The sequence below is a fragment of the Pseudonaja textilis genome, chromosome 3 (genome assembly GCF_049901715.1).
Source record: "Pseudonaja textilis isolate UNSWEBS1 chromosome 3, rPseTex1.2, whole genome shotgun sequence".
NCBI lineage: Eukaryota > Metazoa > Chordata > Lepidosauria > Squamata > Elapidae > Pseudonaja > Pseudonaja textilis.
In genome coordinates this window covers 138,019,875-138,043,797 of record NC_141992.1, presented here as the reverse complement: position 1 = coordinate 138,043,797, position 23,923 = coordinate 138,019,875, and the positions used below count along the sequence as shown (strand labels likewise).

Sequence of the window (23,923 nt, the reverse complement as noted above, 5' to 3'; positions counted from 1 at the left end):
TGAATCTGTACAAATCTTACTCGCTAACAAGGCTTGTGAATGGTTCTGTTTTAAACTTTTACTGCAGGACAATTTGAAGGAAATGATGGGTAAACTTCCCAAGCTTCGATTGCTTTCTCACCCAACATCACAAAGCCAACAGAGAGGGGAAAAAACCCCATCAGCAATTGACGTCAGCGGCAGGTCTGAGCAGAACGGTTAAGTCAGCATTTTTCAAGCTGAGCAACTCCCAGGATTCTCTGGCCAGCATGTTGAGTAACAAGTGAGCTAGGTGCCTGGGATGGAAACTACAGCCATGTTTCAAGTTCCCTGTGCAAGAAGATGTCACATCAAAAGTGTTCCATGAAGTAATTATTACTTGAATTCTTGTGTAAACATGGTCCTATTGGTCTTCTGGAAAACCAGTCAATCTGTCTCTAAAAATAGTCCATCTGATAGGTTGGTGGGGCAAAGAACAATTGTAAAATTGGAGAAAATTAACTCAGCACATTGAAAGAGCTTCTCATGCTTCACCCTGAGCCTTCTCCCTTTCTCACCTCGGCCCCTTTCCTTTTATCAGATGAACTAATTTTGGACAGAATTTTACCAATCTTCCAGAGAAGTTACTTCACTTTTAGTAGTAGCCTGGATAATAGGTCACAGGCTGTGAGGGCTTGGCTCATGGGCCCTGGGAAAGCTGAAGAGGAAACAGGACTTTGCACAAGAAACACCACAGCAAGGGGAGGGGAAAGCATGAGTAACTCTGGCTTAATTATGCTCGGTATAACCTAAGCAGGAGAACTGTTTTGATAGGCTTTCAAGATCCTGTTATATTACCTTACTAGCAATACGCATCTTTTCAGAAACCTAACTGCTTCTCATTTGTTTCCCCTTTAGAAAGGGAAACTGGCTAAACGTTAATTTAATATCCTCCAGCACTGATGGTGTTACCTAGTTTGGTAAGGAAATGTCTGCAAGAAAACACCCAAGCTCAGAGAGCACCAGGGACCCTTACAGTTAATCCCAACTTCCAAAGGCACTAGTGGAAATGAGTAGTTGCAGAAAGCAGCATCTTAAAGCATTCTATGGAGAATGTAAAATGTATGTGTGTAAGAGTAGAATAGAATAGAATAGAATAGAATAGAATAGAATAGAATAACAGAGTTGGAAGGGACCTTAGAGGTCTTCTAATCCAACCCCCTGCTTAGGCATGAAACCATTGGTTATCTAATCTCTATCTATAATTATCTATCTATAACAAATGGTTATCTAATCTCTTCTTAAAAACTTCCAGTATTGGAGCATGCACAACTTCTGGAGGCAAGTTGTTCCACTGATTAATTGTTCTGTCAGGAAATTTCTCCTTAGTCCTAGGTTGCTTCTCTCCTTGATTAGTTTCCATCCATTGCTTCTTGTCCTGCCTTCAGGGGCTTTGGAAAATAGCTTGACCCCCTCTTCTCTGTGGCAGCCCCTGAGATATTGGAACACTGCTATCATGTCATCCCTAGAATGTAAAATGGAATGGCCAAATTTATTTATTTATCTATTTTAATTCTGCCTTTATTATTTTCAAAAATAACTCAAGGCAGCAAACATATACAATGCACTTTCCTTTTATTTTCCCCACAACAACAACAACCCTGTGAGGTAAGTTGTGTTGAGAGACAGTGTGTGGCCCACAGTCACCCAGCTGACTTTCGTGGCTAAGGCAGAACTAGAACTCAGAGTCCCCCTGTTTTAACCAAATTGATGTTGTCTTAACCAAATTGATGTTCTCCCCACCTGAAAACAATAAAAACAATATAAAGTATAGCTACACAAAAGCCCTTGTTGACTAAGTAGTGGAAAACTTGTACAGGTAATCCTTGACTTACAATAGTTTTTTTAGTGACCGTTCAAATTACCATTATTCACACTTAGGATTGTTGCAGCATCCCCACAGTCGCATGATATACATTCAGATGCTTGACAGTGACTTACATTTATGATGGTTGCAGTGTCCTGGGGTCGGGCCAGTGCCCCTTTTGTGACCTTCTGACAAGCAAAGACCATGTGGAAACCAGATTCACTTAACAACCGTGTTACTAATTTAACAACTGCAAAGATTCACTTAACAAATGTAAGAAAAGTCATAAAATAGGGTAAAACTCACCTAACAAATTTCTCACTTAGCAACATAACTTTAGGGCTCAATTGTGGTTGCAAATTGAGAACTACCTGTACTACCAATTTGGGGCAAAACCTAGAACACACATCTGAAAAAAACAGTTTTTTCCCAATTTAAAATGACCTTACGTTCAGGGAAATACTATTTTAAGTTGGTTATATTCATTCTAATTTAGAAATAATTGTTTCATTGCCTTCCGTTTCCTCTTGTGGTGACAACAACTGTTACCTAATGAATTCAAGTCAAATATTTTGTTTTCATAAATATTATTTTATGCTTCCTTTGAACTACAGAACTCTAGAAAAAGGAAACACATATTCAAAACAAGTTAGGCAATACCATAACATTTGGCTTAAGCCCCATGAAGACATTTTCCCTGGTTGTCCCTGTTAGATATTAAAAACCTGACTTAGGAAGTGAAATGCTATTTGTTATACTCAGGGGTGGGATTCTACCAGTTCGCACCCATTCGCTAGAACCAGTTGTTAACATTCTAAGCAGTTCAGAGAACCGGTTGTTAGAAGAAATTACTGGCCTAATCCTGGCAGGAAGGAAACATGCTGGAGTTGCTTACAGAAACTGCCTCTCCATTAACCCTTATTACATTCTTGACAGGACTAAACTTCCTGTCTCAGGAACCTCTCTGGAGTTTTGTTCCCCTCCTTTGCTGGTACTTTGCTTGTGTGGATCATTCAAAGTTACAATGGCACTGAAAAAAGTGACTTATGACCATTTTTTACATTTATGACTGTTGCAGCATCCCCACAGTCATGAGAGGCCAGGCAAGGAGATGTGTGCCTCGATGTGAGTGATATTGAATTGGCCACACCCAGCCAATAACATGACCACCAAGCCATGCCCACCAACTAAGCCACGCCCATAGAACCAGTTGTTTAAAATTTGAATCCCACCACTGGTTATTATTCATGCAGCAAAATGTGCTGAATGATATCTACCTGGCAACCAAAAGGAGAGAGTTTTCTATAAGATTTTCATCTTTCAATTTCAGCATCCATCAGAGTTCCATTATAAATTATCGTGATTTTTCCACAGAAGCATTAGTTTTGCAGTGCATCTACTATTTCTGCTTTTATTCAATACAACAGAGGAGTATGGAGCAACTGTAATTTGAAGATAGATTTCTTTTTAGAAACATTATGAAATATTGACAAGGCCAGATTTGGTTTCTGGATGAAGATTGTTTTTTTAAGTGTTTACTATTTTACAATAAAGACAGGTAGCTAATGTTGCTGTCTCTGGGTCCACACTTCTATATGTGGCACTGAAATTATGACAAAAAATATCCCCTCCCGATTGCCATTCCATCTTTGGTATGGTGCAAGTGAGTTCTATGTGGCAAAGGAACATATACAAAAGGAAGGGAAAAGAAAAAAGTTCCTTACTGAATGTTTAAATGATTTGCACACTTGCTGGAGAAACAATTGCAGCATCTTTGTGCTTGAAATATAAATGGCTGTGCAATAGCTTTATAGCAATTCTTCATAAAATATAATGGACTATACCACCATTCTGGATTTATATCATGGGATTTAGATGTCCATTAAGCTTTATTGGGCATATCTCTTCAGTTTATGTATTAGTATTCAGTAATTGATTGTCCATAGTTGCCAAGTGTTACATCCTTCAGTCAATATAATAATTGGATTCATATGTTGCTGTAAGGCTGGGTTCTTAAAATGATATGTTGCTATTATATTAATATTGCCCTTTGATATGTGCCATGCTCTTTGCCCCACCTGGTTTTTTACATTTAAAAAAAAATATTATTTTCAAACAGTCTCCTTCATCAGCTTTATTTCCAAAAATGCACCCCCTATGTTTTTATGGAAAATAGAAATAATCTACACCTATAGCCCCATTCTTCCCTCCAAAATATAGAGTTACCCAGAAAAAGGATAGAGATATGCAGTTGTCATTCTGTAAGAGTTGATGCTAGAGGAGAAGGCAGGTGGCCTCCTGGTAAATCGGCACTTTTTCAGCTTAGCGTATTTTGTGAACTCAGTTATTGTGGTTTATAAACTTTGGTTTTAGGGATTAGTACAATGTGTGAACCAAGCCAATCAGGGGTTTTCTACAAATCATGAGGAAGCCAATTATGGTTTACCACAATATGTAAACAAGATCATTTTTCATCCTGTTTTTTTTTTCTCCTTCTACAGGTTCCTTGGATTATTTGAATAGTTCAATCTTAAATTGTCTATTGCTTCACACTGCTCTACCCATCTATCCTTTCGGTGCAACTTGCCAAATAAAGTTGTATTCAGTTGAAGGCAACAAGATGTTAGTCATGTAAGAATAAGCTCCCCTGTTCTATACTTACAGCTGCCAGCTCTTTGCCTGCTGGTCAACCAAGGCAGCGCCAAAGTAAATGCTCAAGAGAGCCATTGCAGACACCTCATCCCTTCCTAGCACTGTGTTGGGGTAATTCCCCGTTAGGAGAATGAGCACGTGCAGGGAGATGTATTTGAGAGAAGTGTTTGAATAATACACACACAGTACACAGATACACTGTACAGTAAATGTAGGTTTTTGTTAGATTGGGTACAGACGAGATGCGAGACCAGTGAACTTCAAGCTCTTTATTTAAAGTTAAGACCTGTACAAGATCAACCCTTCATATAGGGATTGCTTGCGGCTTGCCAGCCAATGACAGGGCTTTGAATCTCCCGCGATCAGCTCGGCCAATCGCAGTTGATTCTTAGAAAGCCAATCACGGCCGTTCAGTGGACCAATCGGAAAGTGGTCCATGTGGACCAATCAGATTTCATTGTTTGGAGTTTGTTAATATAGAACAGTTTTTATTTCTAGAAAGGTTTAAGCAAAGTCCAAAATAAGCAATCCAAAATCATTCACAGGTAAATCAGTCAGTTTTTCAATCCAGGGATAATCCAAATATCAAAGTCCAGTGTCAAAAACAGTTCAGTAGTAGACTTACATTAAATCCAGTAATATCAGTCAATTAGAAGAAATGGAGCAATGGCAATACTTTCCAACAGAAGGAAACAGAGATACTCACTCAGACACACTCTCTTCTGAGACTAAGACTAAGACAATCCAGGTTTCTGGCTCCATCTTATGGCTGTTTGAAAAACCATACCCAATTGCAGTTTTTGCAATCTCTTAAAGACATAGTACTAAAATGTTTATCCTGGTTTATATATTTCTAACCCAAATACCTGTTAGGTGACTTATATTCCTAACACACTGCCAACAAATCTTTTAAAAATGTACTCAAAAATAAAGGTAGAAAAAACAATCAAGCTTGTCTTTTAAATGTCACCCATCATTCACTTGCTGTCTCATTTCCCCTCCAAACAATTATCCTCCATCTACTTCTAATTCCTATTATTCCCCTCAAATTTCAAAGAAAATGAACAGGGCTCAAGAGGAGCCTTAATCACCCGGCTGTGTTCTATGAAAAGACAGGATAAGCAAACTAAATAGTTGTGTTACTATTTTTAGGCACTGAGTACTATTCAAATCTTGCTTCAGTTGCCATGGAAGTGTTCCAAAGGCTTATTATAGTTGTTTTTGAACAGAATTTATTCCAAGAAAACCTATGTAACCAATTTCAGGTTTCAGGTAAACGGATATGGAGGGGAAAGTGTTTTTCTGCTCTAATGGGTAATGTGGAAAGACACTCAAAACAATGTTATTCTTGTTGACCGATTTGTTCCAGGATACCAAATGGGACTTGCAAAGGTATTTCAAATAGACTACTTCCAATTCACTCCCCACAATATACTTGGAGTACATATATTAAAACATCTTGTAGGTCTCTGCAGCCAACAAATTACTTCAGACAAGAAGGAATTTTAAAAGCTTAGATTATCAAGTGGAAATCTGGGGTTTTAAGACCCACACCATAAAGTTGCACTACTTTTCCATAGCAATTTGTATTTATCATTTGGGCACCGGATAGTGCACGTTTTGTGGAATATGTAGACATGACTCCCACCACCACCACCACCCAAAAAATCATTAAAGGGCCATAAGGATAATAACCATGCAACCAGATTAGAAGCTACAACTAGTCTGACTACTTCCATCATTCCTAGTCATTTACTGTCTTGGGCTATTCTTTCTGGAGTTACCTAGAAAGTAAGTTAAAATGGTTTATATTCCCTCAGTTATAGTACATTCCCATATGCAAAAACATATCTTTTTCAACTAAACCTTTCATAGAGCTCTCATTCTTCTTAGTTCTACTGCAAGTCAGCGGGCTGTGCCTCTTTTTGTTGATTTCTAGGCTGTTTTAATCTAAATGTTTTAAAGTAAGAATTGGTTTTACCATCTAAGCCAAAAAAATACTACTGAATTTCAGGGCACTTATAAGCTTGCACCTTATGAGTCTAGTGATCAAATAACAGAAGCATGTAACTACATGTATCAGCATACAATGACATCCATGCTTGGAGAAGTTCCAGGTGAGAAGCCCCTGAGTATTAAAAAGGGGAACAGTTTGAGGCAATCTTTTAAAGATAGGTCAAGATCTCTAGGCAAGTGGAACTAAGTTTGGGAAGAGATACAGGTACCATATACAGTATGTGTCCACTCCAAATATCTCCAAATATCTTTATCTGAGAGGGCTCCTTGGAGATCTTCAGGTTCTTAGCATGAAAATCTGAAATGATGTATAACTCATAACCCTGACAAGAAATTATCTTGAAAGTCCTGCTAATTATTCTAACCAGCCCTTTTCAGATATTCACAATTTTATACCAAGAGTACAGGGACAAGTGTGTATCCTTCCCTCTCTGCACACTCAAATACCTCCTTCCCCAGTGTGCTGCCCATGCCATGTGTTACAATGTGCAATACATCCATCTGTCTGTCTGTCTGTCTGTCTGTCTGTCTGTCTGTCTAATATATAATCATGATGATAAATCCACTTAGTTGTGTCAGACTCTTGGAAATTGTATGGACCAGGTCTCTCCATGTCTTCTGATCTTGCACTATTTCTTTGAGTTGTTCTATGCTCTGTCTGGTGTCAGCTTTGATGGTGGAGCAATATATAAACCTGTTTAACAAATAACATACAGTATTCCCGAGCAAGTATGATCAAAGGCCATCAAGGCTATCAAGGCAACATTTTTGGTGGGCAACAGGATAAAGATGATCTTCAGAATAGATAAAATTCAGAAATATAATCAGAGCATCATATGAAGTTATCTATAGCCGCAAACAGTAACATACCCATACTGTTTATTCATTAAGAGAAGTAAAAGCTCTTTACTGAAGTTTTGGCCCAGCACAGATCATTTTAAGAGCATCTATTCTGGTCGGAATGATTACTCGTCACTATAATATATCAGTGAAGATCACAAATATATAAGGAACAAAACCCATAACAAATTTAAGCGCTTCCCATCATGCATGATCCATTAAATAACTTCCTCATTATTTATTCATTCAATATTTAGGGTTGCATACTAAAGAAAACATTAATGGCTCATTAGATGTGTACCCTTAAGTGCCCTCTTGCCAGGCTAACTGAAAAGCTTAGATTTCAGAAGCTTTGCAAACAATAATCTTGGAACACGCTTCTATGATTTTCATGCATACTTTAGCACTGTATTTTCTCTACATTCAAAATGCCAAAAGCTTACTATTATTTCAGGTCTATGTGAATAACGCTGGAACGTTGACCTAAGAAGACAAAGCAACTTTATCCCTTAACAGATTTTCTAACTGTACAATTCAAGGTGAATATGTGCAATGTACCCATTGAAAATTCAACTTGAAAATCATGCAAATTCTATGCAAATCTGGAGATCTTTTATTTGTATAACTTTGGAGTTGATTTAGTACGTTACAACTCCACTTCTCCTATGTCAAGAAAGCTGTGTGATCAGGCAGTTAAAAGTGGCCGATGGAAAAAAAATTATCTTCAGACTTGAAAGATGGATGCAGGGGTGGGCTGCTGGGGGTTTGCAGGGGTTTGGGCGATCCTATAGTTAAGATTCTGCACAGTTCGGAGAACCGACAAATCCCACTGGCTGGCCCCGCCCACTCCCCTCCCAGGAGTCCCCACACGGCCCATTTTGGATGCAGGTAAGTGCAGGGAGGCTCAGGGAGGATGAAAAATGCGCTTCCCAGAAGTTTGGGAAGTCTGAAAACGGGCCCATTTATGGCTTCCAGAGAGCCTCCAGAGCCCAGGGAGGGCAAAAATGCCCCCCACTGCCATGATGCAGGAGGCTGACTAGGCCACACCCATCAGGCCACACCCACCAAGCAACCGGGCAGAGAACCCGTTGCTAAAAATTTTGAAGCCCACCCCTGGATGGATGTCAGCCTTCCTGGGTAAACCAGATTTTTTTAAAAAAACATGACTAAATGAGCTAAATCTACTTTATTGTAAGACTACATTAACAGAATCTTGTGAGTCTGAAGATATAAACTTCCTTCCAGCACTTTTAATCACCTCATCAATTAGGCTAAGTCTTTCCTAGGTTTCTTCCTCTGACCACTAAACCATTGGGGCTCCTGCCTCTCGTCTGATTGGTTCCTAGGCAGCATTTCTTCCCTTCGTCCCCCAAGGTTAGCCACACATCCCATTGCAACACTTTCTAAGGGAGGATAGCTCATGTTCCATTATTGTGTCAAAGCTTTTAATGAATTATATTAATATTTAACGTCGAGACTACTCCTAACCTTTTAACCAACTGATAATCCTTGCATATTTGTAATCCTATTATACATCATCCAGGGGTGGGATTCAAATTTTTTGACAACCAGTTCTGTGGGTGTGGCTTAGTTGGTGGGGATGGCTTGGTGGTCATGTGACCAGCTGGGTGTAGCCAACTCAACGTCACTCACATCGAGGCACGCATCTCCTCACCTGGTCTCTCTTGACTGTGAGGATGCTGCAACAGTCGTAAGTGTGAAAAATGGTCATAAGTCACTTTTTTCAGTGCCATTGTAACTTTGAATGGTCATCGACACAAGCAAAGTACCAGCAAAGGAGGGAAAATAACCTCCAGAGAAGTTTCAGGAAGTCTAGTCCTGCCAAAACTGTAATAAGGGTTAACGGAGGAGAAGGCGGAGCCACGTTGCTGCGATACAGCTGCAATCTTGGGGCTCTGAGATTGCAGCTGATATCTTCGCCCCTGGTTGGTCCTAATGGACCTAAGCCGTCCCGTAGAGACGGTGATAATAAGGGGCGCGTTCTGCTGATCCCAGGGACATCGCAAAGTCCCTGGCTGATCCAGAAGAAGCCCTTTTACCATCGGCGAAGAGGCAGCCCCGGCTGCTGAAGCTGTGACAGCTCCGGAAGAAAGACGCTGAATGAGATCGTGCATCGGCTGGTGAGAATCTTTTTTTTCTCTTGGGGACTCAAGGACACTCTAAAATAAGAAGAATTCTGTAAGACTTTGGACAAGAACAGATGGAACTGATCTAGCAGCGATTTCTTAGAGAGAATGTCAAAATGAGGCTTGGCTTTTTACTTTTACTTTTGTTTTCATTGAACTTCCATTGAGATCTAGTAACTGTAACTAGACTGGTTTTTCCTTTTATATTCATCTAATTTTTCTTTCTTTTTTCCCCCTTTTGATTGTTAATAGTTTTTTTTAGAATAGAGGCTCCCTTTAGTATTTTTTTTTTAAAATATATATATATACATGTATATTTCCCTCTTTTTACTAGGCTTTTTGGGGAAAGGAGGGGGAGTGGATTAAAGAAACTTTGTAACACTGCCAACTAGAGGCTTGAAGATACTTTATTTGAAAGTTGAAAGAGCTGTGAAGGAATTCTTTCTCAAGGACACTGGAACTTGATTAGATAGAGGGAAGAATACCAGAGAATGTTTTAACAGGTGTTCTTTGGAACTTCTATTATTGAGTACTTGAAGTTTGGCTTTGGAATTTGTGGAGAAGCCATAATTAAGAGCCTTGGATAACTAAATAAGATGCAGTGTGCTTTCTTTCTTATTTTTCTTTAGTTGTTTTATCCCTCCTCATCAACCCCACAGTAGTTTGTAATATTTGTATATCTATTTTCTCTTTCTTTTGTTTGACTTTATTTTTAATTTTTAAACGTACTTTTTTTTTTTTAAAGGGAAAGCCTCAGAATAGTTTTTCTTTTTCTTTTTGCTCATTGGGATTTTTGCCTTTTCTATTCTCTATTTTCATTTTTTATTTATCTTTATGGTTATTTTTTTTTATTTTTTGAGACCTTACAATTGGACTAGGGTGTGAAGTACCTGAAGAATTCTTTCTTTCTTTTTCCTTTCCTTTTTTTTTTTTTTTTGATCATTGCTTTATTGATCATTCTTAATTTTTATTTTTGAATTATAAGTGGCCATCTTACAATAGGATTAAGGTTTAGAAGAACCTGAAGAATCTCCTTCTTTTTTTTCTTTTTTTTTTAATCTTCTTTTTCTCCTTCTCTTTTTAATCCTGGACTCTTTATTTTTTATTGGCTTTTTTTTTCTTTTTAATGTTTTTCTTCTTCCCAATTGGATTATAATTGGCTACCCTACTGATTGGATTAAAGGAGTTTAAAGATCTTGAGTTATTCAAATGAGTAAGAAAACGTTACCTTCCGGCAGTTCAACTTCTGCTCCTGCTTCTCCATCAACTGGAGGACGACTATCAATAATGGCGAAGCAAGATAAAGTACAAATGGATCTAGCGATGATTATACAAGGAATACAAGAACTCAAAACAAGCATTGACCAAAGAACAGAGAGTATTGAACAAAGAATTGCAAAGACTGATGAAAAAATTGAAAACTTTCAACAGATGATGGCAAAACAGGAGGAGAGACTCCAAAAAATTGAGGAGAAAGATAAACAAAGAGATGAGACAATTGGAAATATTGTTAGCAAATTAACAACGGTGCAACAAGATTTAACTGGGATGTTGAAGTGGGAGATGGATAGGTCAGAATTTTATCTCAGATTTCAAAATATTGAGGAAGAAAAAGGACAGGATTTGGCGGCTGTAATGATAGAAATTCTGGCTGGAGCTTTGAAGATAACAGAGGAAAAGATGATGGACGGAGTAGATGAGATATATCGTGTTTTCACAAGATATGCAATGAGGAATAAGCTACCAAGGGAGATCCATGTCAGATTTACTAAAAAGACTATTAAAACACAAATATTACAAGTTGCAAGAGATAAGGGGCTGAAATATAAAGGTAAAGAGATTATGGTTTTAAAACAAGTCCCCAGAAGAGTGAGAGAGATGAGAAGAGAATATCGATTCTTGACCAAAAAATTATTGGAAAAAGATGTGAATTATAGATGGTTGATCCCAGAAGGATTAATGTTTATATGGGAAGAACAGAGACACAGAATCGACTCAATTGAGAAAGCGGAATTATTCCACAATGAATTTTTTGGAAGAAGAGAAATAGAGACAGAAAAAGAGACCTTTGCAATTGAGCCTCAAGAAGACCAGATGAGACCGGGGAAAGAAGAAGGTGTGGTAGGTGGACAAATGGAGACCAAAGAACAACGTGAAGTAAGATCCACAAGAACTGTTAGACCTAAATATAAAACATAACTATGGAGGAAAAATAATTGATTTCTATGAATATAAATGGATTGAACTCTGCTATTAAAAGAAGAAAAATCTTTCATAAATTAGAGAAGTTAAAATTTGATATAATTTGCCTACAAGAAGTACATATTAAAAAACAATATCAACGATTATTGGTAAGACCAAAACTGGGGAAAATTTTTACTTCCTTGACTAACTGTAAGAAAAGAGGAGTGGTCCTGTATATTAAAGAAAATATTATAGCAAAATTGGTTTATACTGATGAAGATGGAAGAGTATTAATGGTTGAAATCGTGGATAACAACATAAAAATATTACTCCGAACGATAAACAAGAAGAATTTTATAAAAAGCTACATATGAAATTAATTGGACTGGACCATGGCAATATAATTATGATGGGAGATCTTAATGGAATTGTAGATAATAAATTGGACTATACAGCGACAGCATTAAAACAAAATAGAAAGACTCTCCCTAAATCCTTTTTTAAAATGGTAGATGAATTAAATTTAAAAGATATATGGAGAGAAAGAAATGGTAAAACGCAGCAATATACTTTTTATTCAAATAGACACTTATCATGGTCCAGAATAGATATGATTTGGACCTCATCAGAACTAATATCTAACATTCAAGAAACAAATATAGAAACGGGTATATGGGCTGACCATAACCCTATGACAATTAAATGGAAAGGACAAAGAAGAAGATCTAGATGGACATTAAATAATGCTATCTTAAAGGAAAAAGACTTTATACAATGGATGGACAAAGAATTGGCCTTCTTTTTCATTGAAAATAAAAAAGAAGATACTTCAATGCAGAATGTTTGGGATACAATGAAGGCATATGCGAGAGGATTAATAATGGACTATACAAAGAAAAAGAATATTAGGAAGAGGCAAACTATTAAAGCTTTAGAAGATGATTATAAAAAACTGGAAAAAGAATTGCAGAATATGCCACAGAAAAAAGATATTAAATTCAAAATGGATATAATTAAACATAAGATGGGTCAGGTGGAGAAAGAGGAGTTGGCACAAAAAATTAGAAGTGCTAAACAGAACTATTTTGAAGATGCAAATAAACCAGGTAGATGGCTAGCATACAAATTGAGAAAGAAGAAAGAATCTAGGAGAATAGTACAGTTAATAGATGATCAAGGTCAAATATGTTATGGTAATAAGGACAAAAAGATAATTATCCAAGACTTTTATGGACAATTATATAAACAGGAGGATTTTGATGAGGAAAGAATTAAGCTTTATCTACAAAATGCTAACCTACCCAAGATATCTGAAGAGACTGAAAAAATGTTAGAAAGTACCATAACAATGATGGAACTAACGGAAGCATTTAATAGGCAGAATAATGGAAAAGCACCAGGCCCAGATGGGCTCCCGGCAGAATTTTATAAAACATTACAAGAATCGTTGAGCATTCCATTGTTAGAAGTTATGAATGAAGCCATGTTAAATAAGAAAATACCTAAAACATGGTCAGAAGCTTATATTACACTTATTCCAAAAGAAGGGACTGATCTATCACAAATTAAGAACTATAGACCTATTTCTTTATTGAATGCAGATTACAAAATCTTTGCTTCCATCTTGGCAGAAAGGCTCAAAAGATATCTAAATAACTTTATTCATCCTGACCAGAATGGATTCCTGCCAAGGAGACAAATTAGGGATAATATGAGGGTAATTTTGGACACTTTGGAATATTACGAGGCACACCCTGAAAGACAAATGGCTTTGGTATTTTTAGATGCCCAAAAAGCATTTGATAATGTGAATTGGAGATTCATGTTTTTGTTATTGGAACAGATGGGCTTTGCTAAAAAATTTATTCAAGCAATAGAAGCCATATATGATAAACAAACGGCAAGAGTGATGATAGAGGGAGATTTTACAGATTCTATTAATATAAGAAAAGGCACAAGACAAGGTTGTCCATTATCACCGTTGTTATTTGTATTGACTTTGGAAGTGCTGACTAGAAACATTAGAGAGGATCCAAATATAAAAGGAATGAAAATTAAGAAGGAGGAATTTAAATTGCAAGCCTTTGCGGATGACTTGATTTTTATTTTGGAAGATCCTCTAGGAATAGCTTTAAAGCTACTGGAAAAGATAGAGATTTATGGTGAGATGGCCGGCTTGAAAATAAACAAAGATAAAACAAAGATCTTGACAAAGAATATGTTATTAAAACAAAGAGATGAATTGGCAGATTTATTGAAAATACAAGTTATGAATAAGGTTAAATATCTGGGGATATATTTGACGTCAAGATGTACTACATTGAAAGAGAATAACTATGTTAAACTTAAACAACAGATAGCATTTGATTTGAAAAAATGGGAAAATCTACAACTGTCATTGATAGGTAGAATCTCAACAATCAAGATGAATATTTTACCCAGAATTTTATATTTATTCCAAACCATACCAATTAGGCTTGGTAAAGAGTACTTTGAAGATTTAAATAAAATTGTGTTGAAGTTTATATGGCAAGGTAAGAAAGCCAGAATAAAATTAAAACTTCTGCAAGATGCTAGAATTAGAGGAGGTTTTGGCCTTCCGAATTGGGAGTTGTATTACCAAGCGGCAAATTTAATGTGGGTTAAGGATTGGATAACATTAAAAAGACTAGATTGTTGACACTAGAGGGGCATGATTTATTACTGGGATGGCATGCTTTTTTGTGGTATAAGGGAACTAAATCGCAGGGCTATTTTAGAAGGCATTACATAAGGGAGTCTTTATGGTTGAATTGGGAGAAAATTAAGAGAAAATGTTATTTGAAAATCCCAGTCTGGTTATCAACTATTGAAGCCTTTTCTTATCCTATAATATATGAGAAAGAACAAACAGTTAGATATGGGGAAATATTGGATGAAAAGAGTGAACTTAAAACAATGCAAAAACTAGAAGAACAAGGCATAAAGATGAATTGGTTTTCATATGCAAATACATTCAAGGTATCTTATAGATTCTAAAGCGGAGGGATTTTATGATAAATTGACTGATTTAGACAGGATCTTGACAGGTACTGATGAAAAAATGATTAAAAAATTATACACTTATTTGTTGGAAATTTTATTAGAGGAGGAACAAGTTAAAGAAACGATGATTGTTTGGGGGAAGAATTTTGGATATGGGATTGATTTGGAGAAATGGGAAAAATTGTGGTCTCAAAATTATAAAATGACAATGTCAACAGCTTATAAAGAAAACTTGTATAAGATGTTTTACAGGTGGCATTTTCCCCCGACAAGAATTGCAAGAATGTTTAAGAATAAATCTGAAAAATGTTGGAAATGTCATCAGATACCTGGCTCATACTACCATATGTGGTGGACTTGTGAGAACGCTAGAAAATATTGGACTAAAATCCGCATATGGTTGGAAAAAATGATAAAGACACATATAGACTTGAAACCAGAGATTTTTTTATTGGGAATCTTACCTGATATATATAATAAAAATTTGAAGTATTTGATTGTAAATGTATTGACAGCGGCTAGGATTGTATTTGCTAAGAACTGGAAGAGTGAGAAAACTCCATCAGAAGAAGAAATTATTAAGAAAATATTGGACTGTGCTGAAATGAGTAAATTGACATTTGAAATCAGAGAACAAGAAGATAAACAATTTTATGAAGTTTGGGATCTTTTTTATCAATGGTTAGATAATAAAACATAATGATAGAATATTTGATTTAGCATAAAAAAATTTTTTTTTCTTTTTGATATTATCTTTATAAAACATTATCAAGGTTGATTTGGTATGATCTTATGATTTATTGTAAAATAAATTAAGCAAATTATAGTTATCTCGTTAAAATATGAATTAACAAAATTATAAATGATTTTTTTTTAGTGATGATATTAGGTTATACAATTATTGATTGATAATATGAGCTATTATGTAATATAATTATACTAGTGACTGGGAAATGGATGCACAAAAAAAAGTGGTAAACTAATCGATGCACGGTATGTAAACTTATGAAGAAGGATATTTTTATGTTTTTTGTGTTATGTTTATGTTAATATTGTTATGTATGCTTGTTATTAAAAAATAAAAAAAAATTATTCAAAAAAAAAAAGGGTTAACGGAGAGGCAGTTTCTGTAAGTAACACCAGAATGTTTCCTTCCTGCCTTCCTTACAGGATTAGGCCAGTAATTTCTTCTAACAACCAGTTCTCTGAACTGCTTAGAATGTTAACAACCGGTTCTAGCAAATAGGTGCGAACCTGTAGAATCCCACCCCTGATATCATCTTAATTCAAAATTAGCAAATTTTGCCATCTGGTCAGTTATCCTCAGAAAACTCTGTTTGGAATGGCAACATACAAGTAATTCGCATAACAACAAGGGGTATGATATGAAGCATGGCATGAATGTTCCATGAAGAGATTTAATATAAATTGGCCATGTGAATTTTTTTTATCCTGAGCTTTTATTAACAAGAACTGCATAGTTGGGTACACATAACACATCCAATAAACTGCAATTGGAGTTCATACATACCGTTCCAAGTATGTATATACAAGCACCATTTTCTCCATTCCCACCCCCCCAAAAAATATTATCCTTCTCAAGTGTCGTGTAACATTTTTATTACTTGTGTTTTACAATTCTGAATGTCGTAGTACATCTTCCAGAATCTATTACTAACAAAGAACTAGGGACATTCAAATTGAGAATGTTCTTGTTGCAAGCAAGCAATTCTGAGACTGTCTGGATGCCAAGTAAACATTTCCCCAGGAAAGGGAAAACAAGTGAAAAACCACCTGCTTGTTTCTAGTTTCTCCTGTGAAGTGGGCTTCTTGCCAAGTAGTCATTAGAGTAATTAAGGAGGAAAACAATCTAATATATTCATTATGTAAATGAATGACGAAGATTAAAAGGCAATGAGAGAGGAACTAAATATAAATACCTCTGTTTCTTGCAGCATCCCATGGCCTAAGCAGACCATGTCTGGACAAGTGATGGGAGAACCACACCCTTCACGGATGGCCAATTGTATGTATTGCTTTAGACACTAAGGAAGAAGAAATACATATGTTATAAATCATATGTAAATTATAATATGTAAGTATTATATTCCAATGGATGGAAACTAATCAAGGAAAGAAGCATCCTAGAACTGAGAAGAAATTTCTTAACGAAGAGAACAATCAACCAATGGAATGACTTGCTTTCGGAAGTTGTAGGTGCCCCACCATTGCGGGCTGTCAAAAAGAGACTGGACAGCCACCTGTCTGAAATCATATAGCCTCTCCTGCTTGTGCAGGGAGTTGGACTAGATGACCTCCAAGACCCTTCCAACTTCTGTTATTCTATGTCCTATGTTATAAACCATAAAATGGCATAAGGCACCTCCACCAGCTGTTGGAACTAACTCACCTCTTTCAGCACCATTGTAAACTTGAACTGTCGTTAATCAAATAGTCATAAGTCAGGGACTCTCTCTCTCTAGGTTACTATGGGAGGATTGTAGACTTTTTGATAAATAGGACAAAGAGCTAGATTTTAGAGGAGTAGACTTTAGACTTTGTATCTATTGGTTGCCATGTAATGGTTATACAAATTCATACAGTCAAGCTATAGCTCGTAAGTAATGTATAGCTGATGAACTAGAATATCAGAAAGTGACTATGTTGTTGAGATTGGGTGGGAGCTTTTGACTACCCTAATAACATTAGATGAGCAGAGGAAATGAGACCCAGGACTTCTCTGGGAAGCATCCACTGAAAAGGCAATGCTCCCTACCCAAGAGACAAACCATTTCAGTTATACTTGCAATTCAATTACATGTATTAATCTAGGCACATTAGTTAGTTTAGTTAGTTTAGTTAGTTTAGTTAGTTAGTTAGTTAGTTAGTTAGTTAGTTAGTTAGTTAGTTAGAGCTTTGCATAGTCTAGATCAGGGCTCTCAAAGTTGGCAACTTTAAGACTTACAGACTTCAACACCCACAATTCCCCAGCCAGCTACTATAGTTCACCTATTGCTGGGCCTGCTCGGTGGAACGTGACCCTGGAGATTCAGGTGGTCTGGGGCAAGATGTATTTTCCTAGTTTTCATCTCTGGTCTTTTTCTTTTAATGGGGTGGATATAATTTGCATGAAATGATGCATGGATATACTTAGCAGTATAAGAACATTATTTAGTAATAACTCTGAAGCAAACAAATGAAGTTAAAGATGAAGATCTACACGGGGGTTCTCAGTCTTGGCAACTTTAAGACGTGTGGACTTCAACTCCCAGAATTCCCCACCCAGCATTAATCCTGGTGAAATTGCCAAGATTGGGATGACTGGTCTATAACCTTGATTTAAAAAAAATCTCATCTTTTATTTACCGTTTCGATAATTTCACTTTAAAAAATCATTCACATACATTAATGCTAATTTGTTAATATATTCATGTCAAGGAAGTGCCATCTTTGCAATTTTCAATTAAAGTTAGATAAGTTCACTGAATAAGGGTTCTGAATTCCCATAAGTAAATAAACTGAATTCTATTCTTTTAAGCTTTTATGATGAGCATTTAAACATTCTCTTGCAATATATGGTAATTATGACTGTCAGACAGGGGTGGAATTCTACCAGTTCGCACCTGTTCACTAAGCAGTTTGGAGAAATGGTTGTTAGAAGAAATTATTGGTCTAATCCTGTAAGGAAGGCAAGAAGGAAACATTCTGGTGTTGCTTACAGAAACTGCCTCTCCATTAATCTTTATTATATTTTTGGCAGGACTAGACTTCCTGTCTCAGGAACGTCTCTGGATTTTTTTTCCCTCTCCTTTGCTCGTACTTTGCTTGTATGGAGTGACCATTTAAAGTTACAATGACACTGAAAAAAGTGACATGACCATTTTTCACACTTAAGACTGTTGTAGCATCTCCACAGTCATGAGAGGCCAGGTGAGGAGATGTGTGCCTCAATGTGAGTGATATTGAGTTGGCCACACCCAGCCAATAACATGAGCACCAAGCCACGTGCACCCAGTCACATGACCACCAAGCCATGCCCACCAACTAAGCCACGCCCACAGAACCGGTTGTTAAAAAAATTGAATCCCACCCCTGCTGTCAGAGATATAAATGTAGGTTGAGGTTTAAGATGAGCTGGAAACATGAGCTGGGAAATTGCTATCCCACAAATCCATCTCTATTTTGTGGAAACTACACCTAATCCAAAGTATTAAATACACATTCAATGTTAAGTATTTTGTATTACATAAAGCCCTGCAATAGATGGTATTATGAAATGTTATTTACTTGTTTTGTCATATTTAAGAGCGGCCAATCTCCCTCACGTAAAGTGCTCTGCTCTTATAACCTCACTATAAACTGCTTCATCAAGTATCACAAAAGCTATCATTTTAAAGACTTACATTATGTTCTCCCACAGAAGTGCTACTGCAAACTAGGATTTTAATCTTCTGGAGTAAAAGGTACATCTCAAGGACTGCCCACATTTCCAGAATTTCACAGGAAATTTAAGTGGCATCTCTAGCACAAAGTATGTTTTTCAGCCAAATACTAAATAATCAGTGTCTCTTGGCAGCCCATCCTGATCAGAAATAGTCTAGGTAAGAGAGAGGCAGCTGTTGTGCGCAAGAGGGCTCTTCAAAAACAAATCAGGGTTGCCAGGGATTTGGTGGCTTGTTGCCTATTCACAAAATGGCCATTACAATAGAAGTGGCCCATCAGAAAACATCCACTAACCAGAAGGTAATCTGGTGAAGTTTCTCTTTGACGCCCTCCCTATCTGAGTGAAGGAATGTGAGAGAAAGGAGAAGTGATGTTTAATTCAGGCTAATTCAATTTAGGCAGTAACTCACCCTTATTCCTTTTGTGTCCAATCACACTTGGCCAATAAACAATTATATTCTGTTCTGTTCTATATAGGAAACTAGGAATTGCATTGCAGACAAAGGTCTAACGTATGAAGGAAGGTTCTGCTCTGTTCCTCACATAGGAGTTCTCTGTCTTTCCCTCTGCCTAGTGTCCCATGGTCATTCCACATAGTTTTGAGTTGGCTTCACCCTTTCCATGTTGGTCTGTTCAATATTTACCTGTGCTTTCCCCACCCCTCACCTCTCCCCGGGAGAGTTCTGGGTGCCTTGTCCATGTTTATAAAGAAACTGACATCTGTGGGACAAGTGAAGAGAGAAGCACAAATAATTTGCAGCTGATGACGACAAGGAAAGATTTAAGTGTACCACTTGCTGCCAAGCGTCTGCTCAAAATGTTCATTTCCAAAACCTTTAGGGATTTATTTGCACTCAGTATGTAGCTCAACCCATCAGGCGATGGAGGTTCAGATCTCATGGTGCTAACTAATGGCTTAAGAAGGCATTTTGTACTTCCTTTCACCTCAAATCCATCAAGGCCACTTTTAGATAATCTTCCTCGGCATTCACAAACAAAGGGCCAGCTTGTTCAGGTTGCCATTTCCACCCTTGATTATCCCTGTGATTCAACACTTTAAACGGCTTCCAGCTGATTTATTTCAATTCTTACACATTTTCAGAACGCAAATGGAAAAAAGGACAAAAATGCTATAGCAATATAACAAATGTTAGTATGGAAGATAAAGGAAGCTTATACAAAACATAGGACTATATGCCTGTATAAACAAACATACTTGGTTTATTTGGGGCAAGAGGCTACCCATGTAATCAGGTGAGGGTCATACATATCATCCTCAGCTTACAACCATTCATTTAGTGACCATTTGGAGTTACAACAGCACTGAAAAAGTGACTTACGACTGTTTTTCAAATTTACAACCACCACAGTGCCCCAGGGTCATGTGATCAAAATTCAGTTACTTGGCAACTGGTTCATATTTATGACAGCTCTTTTCCTCCCATGATCATGTGATCACCTTCTGTGATCCACTGACAAGCAAATCAACGGGGACACCAGATTCACTTAACAACCATGTCACTAACTTAACAAGTACAGTGATTTGCTTAACAGCGGTGGCAAGAAAGGTCATAAAAATGGGGCAAAATTCATTTAACAACTATCTCTCATTCAAAGGCTCAATTGTGGTTTCAAGTCGAGGACTACCTGTACAACTTTTCCAGACTTCATTACAAAACAGTCCTTTTACTTTTTACTTGGTGGAGATACAAGGTGATTTTTACTAATTTTAATAGTACTGTGCCAATCTCCTAAATGTATACAAACCTTAAATTTCATTGCATAGCTATTATGTTCATTTAGAACTGTTATTTCTTTTATAAGTAAAGTATAGAGTTGTTAATTAAGTCAACTAACAAATAAGTGAGCTTCTGATTTGCTTGCTAGATCTTTGATATCATTTATGAAATATATCACACCATTGGACAAAATAACAGTCTGACTCCACTAAGAAGATGAAAATATTCCCTAAGATAGTGACATTTTACTCACAATTTTAGATTTTTAAAAAGATAACCAGGAGATAATCTTTCTTTCTTGGACTATTTTCTCTGCAGTGAAATCTAGTCTCTAATTCTATTTAAGCATTCGCATATACACCAGATCACTTTATTATCTTATTTAAGATTTTATTAAAATTATTTAAAATTCTGTGGATGATCATTACCAACCAAACATTAATGCTTATGTTTCTCTGTCTGCCAAATACCTTGTTTGTACTTGGGGTTTTTGTCATATTGTTTTAAAAAGGGAAATATTTTTGCTACGATCTTTCGTATTTGCAAGATAGCCTTTTTTCTTTGGAAAACTTTTATCCAACATTTCTGGGTTTGCTCAAGAAAATGCAAAAGTTTGCAAACCCCCCTCGAAAGCCAGGTAAAATAACCAAAAAAAAAATTGACAATACTCTGTGAATTTTCCTCCTCCACTTCAACAGAAGAGCCACTGCACAGGTGCCGGAGAGTTTTAATTGTAACTTAACCACCATGTTACTCATTCATCAACTGCAGCGATTCACTTAACAGCTGTGGCAAAAAAAAAGTTGAAAAATGGGCCAAACTCACTTAACAAGCATCTCGCTTAACAATAGAAACATTGAGCTCAATTGTGGTTATAAGTCGAGGACTACTTGTACTTCATTTCACCATATGATATATTAAACTTAAAACATTTTAATAAAAACTCACATATAAGTCAGACCTTCTGGCTATGGTGCTTACTCCTAGATAAATTCATAGGAAAGCAGCCTTAATTTGTCAACTGCTCCAAACTAGAAAAGTCCCATTTATTTTTCTGGATGTATATATCCACTAATTCGACCTCACAGCTCCTCTGCTATATTTTCCACTGCAATTATTTTGCATCTTTCTCCAATCTGTCTTGGCACGCTGCCTTTGAGCTATTTTTGCCAAGAAGCTGCATCCAAATGATCACAACCACCAATCCCACTTGGGTTTCAGCAATCATGCTATTTGCTCTTGATACAGCTATAGTGATAAAACATCAGGATCTCTTATTCTAGTGTGAAACAGAAGTAACACAATTTAATGATCTAGCTAAATTTGAAAAATGTTTTGCTGTTTTATTTTTAAATAAAATACTATACATGCAGAGATCTGGAGCCTAACCACTGTAACAGGTACACTTGCCATTGGCATTAGAATCAGTGGTGGGATTCAAAACTTTTTACTACCGGTTCTGTGGGTGTGGCTTGGTGGGCGTGGTGTGGCTTGGTGGGCGTGGCTTGGTGGGCGTGGCAGGGGGAGGATACTATAAAAATCTCCATTCCACCCCACTCCAGGGGAAGAATACTGTAAAATCCCCATCTCTCCCCACCCCACTAACCTGCTTTCCAGCTCTGTTCTCCCGTGCATGGCAACAAAAGATGGCCCAGCCAATCAGCTGGGACTCAGGAGACAGAGAATAGATGGAGGAAGGGCCAGTCAGAGGTGGTATTCCAAACTACTCAAAATTTCCAATACCGGTTCTGCAGAACTGGTCAGAACCTGCTGAATACCACCTCTGATTAGGATCCTGATAACTCTATCAAGGGAGTTGCCAATATACAGCTTTAAAATGGTTCTCAGCATGGTTCCCATAATATATCACCTTTTAAAGCATGCTCATGTACTGCATGTTAAACAGTAATTAGTGTGTGATGTACGCAATCCATTACATGTGGTCTGCTATTGTGCCGAGTTGCATGTTTCCTGGCTCTGTCAACAATTTTAGGAATAAAACACAAAAAAATTAACGTATCTATCAAATCAAATCCATCTTCTTCTGATGTCATGGATATTACCAAGTCATTTTCTTAAGAACAATAGATAAATGTTTGTTCTGGTCATTTTCCAGTATGTTTTTTTTTCAATTTCCCAGTTCTGGCTGCTCTCCCATCCATGTGCTAACCAAGTCTCTGAACCTGCTTAGCTTTCTGAGATCAACTGTCAGTTGTCTGGCCCTACAGAAATTGAAGTGTTTCAAAAAGTGTTTGCTGTTAGATGAGAAGCGAATACAAGCATTTTAAATGACAGAGCTTAGTTCAAAGGGATCAAATAAGAATAGAGCGAAATGTATGTCTAACCGTAATGGGTCTCTCATAATACCATTTCTAGAGGCACACAAGCACATTCCACATAAATCCATTCATCCTTAGTTCACATTCTTCTTCTCTGCATAGGTCTCAAGAATAGGGCATTGAGAAACAGGATAAACAACTGAAACCCTGTGTTGCTGCATAGCTCTATTTCTGCAAAAGAATTTAACCTAAAACAAAGAAAGGAAGTAACAGATGAGTTTACCTTCCAGTTCTCAAGAGACATATTCAGAACAGAAACTGGATACAAACCCGCACTCTACTATACAGTATACAAGATAAAATAGGTTGATAATGTTAAGTTAACCTTTTGTGGAGGTCACATTCTCCCATGTACCGCTAGTTAAATGCAGCTGATCACACTAGACCAGGGAAATGGCAAAAGTCTCTTATTTTTATTAAAGAGAAATTTGTATTGTTTTAATTTAAAACATTATAATAGAACTAGTCTTAGTGTCATACCAATGCAGAATTTATAAAATTCTCCATAGATGGTTAATATCTCTGATTTATAGCAAATAAAATGTAAATTTATGTTCGTCTCCAAGCCACCCCAAAGCATAGCACTGAAAATTCAAATAACTAACTTTATCCCTGCTGAAGAACAGTTCTTTTGAATCAGACCAAAAGCCTGTTTAATTAAGATGCACAGAAGCCAGCCAGCTAACTATCCAAAGGCCATAAATCAGATATGAG

General features: G+C 36.8%; 1 protein-coding gene across 2 annotated transcripts in view; it reads right to left on the bottom strand.

The window, feature by feature from the left end:
• The window catches only part of RNF144B (ring finger protein 144B), a 53,877-nt gene that overhangs the window by 9,410 nt on the left and 20,544 nt on the right, over window positions 1-23,923 (bottom strand). For both annotated transcript variants that reach the window (XM_026699529.2, XM_087930940.1), the window contains exon 3: window positions 16,629-16,733. In XM_026699529.2, coding sequence (XP_026555314.1) covers window positions 16,629-16,733 — 105 coding nt within the window. The remainder of the gene's footprint in view (window positions 1-16,628; window positions 16,734-23,923) is intronic.